At 64.5% G+C, this 6,186-nt stretch overlaps 1 protein-coding gene across 1 annotated transcript in view; it reads right to left on the reverse strand.

Moving 5' to 3' along the window:
• cog3 (component of oligomeric golgi complex 3) overlaps positions 1–3,307 on the reverse strand; it is a 522,289-nt gene extending 518,982 nt beyond the window's left edge. The window contains exon 1 of the mRNA XM_072584618.1: positions 2,966–3,307. Within this exon, the coding sequence (XP_072440719.1) occupies positions 2,966–3,139 (174 nt within the window). The 5' untranslated portion in view covers positions 3,140–3,307. The remainder of the gene's footprint in view (positions 1–2,965) is intronic.
• Positions 3,308–6,186: the final 2,879 nt, after the last annotated feature.

Here is a 6,186-nt window from a genome sequence, read left to right on the forward strand (position 1 = left end):
TGGGGGGGGAAGAGTGTCAGGGTGGGGGGGGAAGAGTGTCAGGGTAGGGGGGGGTGAGTGTCAGGGTGGGGGGGAAGAGTGTCAGAGTGTGGGAGGGGTATCAGGGTGTGGGAGGGGTATCAGGGTGTGGGGGGGTGTCAGGGTGGGGGGGGTGTCAGGGTGGGGGGGTGTCAGGGTGGGGGGGGTGTCAGGGTGGGGGGGTGTCAGGGTGGGGGGGGTGTCAGGGTGGGGGGGTGTCAGGGTGGGGGGGGTGTCAGGGTGGGGGGGGTGTCAGGGTGGGGGGGGTGTCAGGGTGGGGGGGGTGTCAGGGTGGGGGGGAAGGGTGTCAGGGTGTGGGGGGGGTGTCAGGGTGGGGGGGGGTGAGTGTCAGGGTGGGGGGGAAGAGTGTCAGTGTGGGAGGGGTATCAGGGTGTGGGGGGGTGTCAGGGTGGGGGGGGTGTCATGGTGGGGGGGGTGTCAGGGTGGGGGGGGTGTCAGGGTGGGGGGGGTGTCAGGGTGGGGGGGGTGTCAGGGTGGGGGGGGGTGGGTGAGGGTGGGGGTTTGGGGGTGAGAGTGTAGGGGGAGTGAGTGTCAGGGTACAGGCGGGCTCTGTGTCGGGGTGGGGGTGTGGGGTTGGGGGGGTGAGTGTCAGGGTGGGGGGGGTGAGTGTCAGGGTGTGGGGGGTGTGGGGTGGGGGTGAGTGTCAGAGTGTGGGGGGGGTGTCAGGGTGGGGGGGGGGGTGTCAGGGTGTGGGGGGGGGTGTGGGGTTGGGGGGGTGAGTGTCAGGGTGTGGGGGGGGTGTGGGGTTGGGGGGGTGAGTGTCAGGGTGTGGGGGGGGCGTGGGGTTGGGGGGGTGAGTGTCAGAGTGTGGGGGGGGTGTCAGGGTGGGGGGGGGTGTCAGGGCGGGGGGGGGGTGTGGGGTTGGGGGGGTGAGTGTCAGGGTGTGGGGGGGGTATGGGGTTGGGGGGGTGAGTGTCAGGGTGGGGGGGGTGGGGGGGTGTGGGGTTGGGGGCGGGTGAGTGTCAGGGTGTGGGGGGGCGATTGTCAGGGTGTGGGGGGGTGTGGGGTTGGGGGGGTGAGTGTCAGGGTGGGGGGGTGTGGGGTTGGGGGGGGTGAGTGTGGGGTTGGGGGGGTGAGTGTCAGGGTGGGGGGGGGGGGGTGAGTGTCAGGGTGGGGGGGGGTGTGGGGTTGGGGGGGGTGAGTGTCAGGGTGGGGGGGGTGAGTGTCAGGGTGGGGGGGGGTGAGTGTCAGGGTGGGGGGGGGTGAGTGTCAGGGTGGGGGGGGGTGAGTGTCAGGGTGGGGGGGGGTGAGTGTCAGGGTGGGGGGGTGTGTGGGGTTGGGGGGGTGAGTGTCAGGGTGTGGGGGGGGTGTGGGGTTGGGGGGGTGAGTGTCAGGGTGGGGGGGTGAGTGTCAGGGTGGGGGGGGGTGTGAGGTTGGGGGGGGTGAGTGTCAGGGTGGGGGGGGTGTGGGGTTGGGGGGGGGTGAGTGTGGGGTTGGGGGGGGTGAGTGTCAGGGGTGTGGGGGGGGTGAGTGTCTGGGTGGGGGGGGTGAGTGTCAGGGTGGGGGGGTGTGTGGGGTTGGGGGGGTGAGTGTCAGGGTGTGGGGGGGGTGTGGGGTTGGGGGGGGTGAGTGTGGGGTTGGGGGGGGTGAGTGTCAGGGTGGGGGGGTGTGTGGGGTTGGGGGGGTGAGTGTCAGGGTGGGGGGGGTGAGTGTCTGGGTGGGGGGGGTGAGTGTCAGGGTGGGGGGGTGTGTGGGGTTGGGGGGGTGAGTGTCAGGGTGGGGGGGGTGTGGGGTTGGGGGGGGTGAGTGTGGGGTTGGGGGGGGTGAGTGTCAGGGTGGGGGGGGTGAGTGTCAGGGTGGGGGGGGTGAGTGTCAGGGTGGGGGGGGGTGAGTGTCAGGGTGGGGGGGGGTGAGTGTCAGGGTGGGGGGGGTGAGTGTCAGGGTGGGGGGGGGGTGAGTGTCAGGGTGGGGGGGTGTGTGGGGTTGGGGGGGTGAGTGTCAGGGTGTGGGGGGGGTGTGGGGTTGGGGGGGTGAGTGTCAGGGTGGGGGGGTGAGTGTCAGGGTGGGGGGGTGTGTGGGGTTGGGGGGGTGAGTGTCAGGGTGTGGGGGGGGTGTGGGGTTGGGGGGGTGAGTGTCAGGGTGGGGGGGTGTGGGGTTGGGGGGGGTGAGTGTCAGGGTGGGGGGGTGTGTGGGGTTGGGGGGGTGAGTGTCAGGGTGGGGGGGTGTGGGGTTGGGGGGGGGTGAGTGTCAGGGTGGGGGGGGGTGAGTGTCAGGGTGGGGGGGTGTGGGGTTGGGGGGGAGTGTCAGGGTGGGGGGGGTGTGGGGTTGGGGGGGTGAGTGTCAGGGTGGGGGGGTGTGGGGTTGGGGGGGGGTGAGTGTCAGGGTGGGGGGGGGTGAGTGTCAGGGTGGGGGGGGGTGAGTGTCAGGGTGGGGGGGTGTGGGGTTGGGGGGGAGTGTCAGGGTGGGGGGGGTGTGGGGTTGGGGGGGTGAGTGTCAGGGTGGGGGGGTGTGGGGTTGGGGGGGTGAGTGTCAGGGTGTGGGGGGGGTGTGGGGTTGGGGGGGTGAGTGTCAGGGTGGGGGGGTGTGGGGTTGGGGGGGGTGAGTGTCAGGGTGGGGGAGGGGGTGAGTGTCAGGGTGGGGGGGGGGGTGAGTGTCAGGGTGGGGGGGGGGGGGGGGTGTCCTGAGGGTGATCCGTTGCCCGGGGCCTGTTCTCTGTCTCCCCGCGAGGCTGGGCCCAGACTCTCTCCCTCCCCCCGCTTCAGGCGACGTGGCACCGACCTCCCGGGCGCCGCTGAGCCGGAGCCTGAGGCCGCGACACTGTCCCCTCCCCCGGCTCCAGGGAGATAGAGAGAGAGGACCCGGGCCCAGCTCCCCGGCCGGTCCCGCGGGCTCAGGGCAGGGCCGGGCCGGGTGTCCCTCCCCGCGCCCGGGCTTCTCTCCGTCCCCGTCCCCGGCCCCGGCCCCGGCCCCGCGCTCGGGCACTGACCTGGGCCGGTAGCGGGGTGCTGTCTGCGGCCTCCCCCAGCTCGGACACGCTCCGGCTCTGGGTGTGGGTGAGCGGGGCGGTGGGCTCCGGGCCGCGTTCCCACACCGACAGCCGCTGCAGGCTCGGCTGCTCCCGGCTCCGCGCCTCAGGCCCGTCCGCACTCAGCTCCGCCATCGTGTCCCGTCCCGTCCCGTCCCGTCCCGTCCCGGAGCGGCCCCTGCACCGAGACAGCCCAGTACGGCCCGGCCTCGGCCTCAACCCCAGCCCCGGCTAACCCCGGAAACAGAGCGGGAACCCTCCCACTGGGGGAGGAGGGAGGCCGGGATCAGGATCAACACCGGGATCACAGGGACCGGGATCAGAGAGACTGGGATCAGGATCAACACCGGGATCACAGGGACCGGGATCAGAGAGACTGGGATCAGGATCAACACCGGGATCAGAGAGTCCGGGATCATAGAGACTGGGATCAGGATCAACACCGGGATCAGAGAGACTGGGATCAGAGAGACTGGGATCAGGATCACCACCGGGATCACAGGGACCGGGATCAGAGAGACTGGGATCAGGATCAACACCGGGATCAGAGAGACTGGGATCAGAGAGACTGGGATCAGGATCACCACCGGGATCACAGGGACCGGGATCAGAGAGACTGGGATCAGGATCAACACCGGGATCAGAGAGACTGGGATCAGAGAGACTGGGATCAGGATCAACACTGGGATCACAGGGACCGGGATCAGGATCAACACCGGGATCACAGGGACCGGGATCAGGATCAACACCGGGATCACAGGGACCGGGATCAGAGAGACTGGGATCAGGATCAACACCGGGATCAGAGAGACTGGGATCAGAGAGACTGGGATCAGGATCAACACTGGGATCACAGGGACCGGGATCAGGATCAACACCGGGATCACAGGGACCAGGATCACAGAGACTGGGATCAGGATCAACACCGGGATCACAGGGACCAGGATCACAGAGACTGGGATCAGGATCGAGACCGGGATCAGAGAGACTGGGATCAGGATCATCACCGGGATCACAGGGACCGGGATCAGAGAGACTGGGATCAGGATCAACACCGGGATCACAGGGACCGGGATCACAGAGACTGGGATCAGGATCAACACCGGGATCACAGGGACCGGGATCACAAGAGACTGGGATCAGGATCAACACCGGGATCGGAGAGTCTGGGATCAGGATCAACACCGGGATCACAGGGACCGGGATCAGGATCAACACCGGGATCACAGGGACCGGGATCACAGAGACTGGGATCAGGATCAACACCGGGATCACAGGGACCGGGATCAGGATCAATACCGGGATCACAGGGACCGGGATCAGGATCAACACCGGGATCACAGGGACCGGGATCACAGGGACCGGGATCAGGATCAATACCGGGATCACAGGGACCGGGATCACAGAGACTGGGATCAGGATCAACACCGGGATCACAGGGACCGGGATCAGAGAGACTGGGATCAGGATCGAGACCGGGATCAGAGAGACTGGGTTCAGGATCATCACCGGGATCACAGGGACCGGGATCAGAGAGACTGGGATCAGGATCAACACCGGGATCACAGGGACCGGGATCACAGGGACCGGGATCAGGATCAATACCGGGATCACAGGGACCGGGATCACAGAGACTGGAATCAGGATCAACACCGGGATCACAGGGACCGGGATCACAAGAGACTGGGATCAGGATCAACACCGGGATCGGAGAGTCTGGGGTCATAGAGACTGGGATCAGAGAGACTGGGATCAAGATCAACACCGGGATCACAGGGACCGGGATCAGGATCAATACCAGGATCACAGGGACCGGGATCAGAGAGACTGGGATCAGGACCAACATCGGGATCACAGGGACCGGGATCAGAGAGACTGGGATCAGGATCAACACTGGGATCGGAGAGTCCGGGATCATAGAGACTGGGATCAGGATCAACACCGGGATCAGAGGGACGGGGATCAGAGAGACTGGGATCAGGATCAACGCCGGGATCGGAGAGTCCGGGATCAGAGAGACTGGGATCAGGATCAACACCGGGATCAGAGAGACTGGGATCAGGATCAACACCGGGATCACAGGAACAGGGAACAGAGAGACTGGGATCAGGGTCAACACTGGGATCACAGGGACCAGGATCAAAGAGACTGGGATCAGGATCAACACTGGGATAACAGGGGCCGGGATCAGGGTCAACCCCGGGATCGGAGAGACTGGGATCAGGATCAACACAGGGATCACAGGGACTGGGATCACAGGGACCGGGATCAGGATCAACACCGGGATTACAGGGACTGTGATCACAGGGACCAGGATCACAGAGACTGGAATTAGAGGGACTGGGATCAGAGAGGCCTGGATCACAGCAACCGGGATCAGGATGAACACCGGGATTAGAGAGACCAGGATCAGGATCAACACTGGCATTAGAGAGACCGGGATTTGAGAGACCAGGATCAGGATCAACACCGGGATTAGAGAGACTGGCATCAGAGAGACTGGGATTTGAGAGACCGGGATCAGGATCAACACTGGGATCAGGATCAACACCAGGATTAGAGAACCTGGGATTTGAGAGACCAGGATTAGGATCAACACCAGGATGAGAGCGTGGGATCAGCATCAACACTTGGATCAGAGACTGGGATTAGAGATACCAGGATCAGAATCAACACCTGGATCACAGGGACTGGGATTAGGATCAACACCCAAATCAGGATTAACACGGGAATCATGGACCACGATCAATATCAGGATTGCAGTCACTGGGATCAGAGAGACTTGGATTAGGATCAATACCAAAATCACAGGGACCAGGATCAGGATCACACGAACTGGGAATAGGATCAATGCTGAATCACAAGGACCAGAGAGACTAGGATGGATGAACATGGGATCAGACCGACTGGGGTCAGGATCAGCACTGGCATCATGATCAATACCAGGATCACAGGAACTGGATCAGGGTCAACACCAAGAGTAAAAGACTGGGATCAAAGAGACCTGCATCAACACCAACACCCGGATCAAAACTGGGAGGAGGGGGCCCTGGACAGGAGTGGACAGACCACAATTAGAGAGACGGGATTAACATCAACACTGGAATTAACACCAGGAGTAGAGAAACCAGGATCAATACCGATACTGGGATCACCATCAGGATTAGAGACACCAAAATCAC

This window comes from Chiloscyllium punctatum, chromosome 15 (assembly GCF_047496795.1).
Source record: "Chiloscyllium punctatum isolate Juve2018m chromosome 15, sChiPun1.3, whole genome shotgun sequence".
NCBI lineage: Eukaryota > Metazoa > Chordata > Chondrichthyes > Orectolobiformes > Hemiscylliidae > Chiloscyllium > Chiloscyllium punctatum.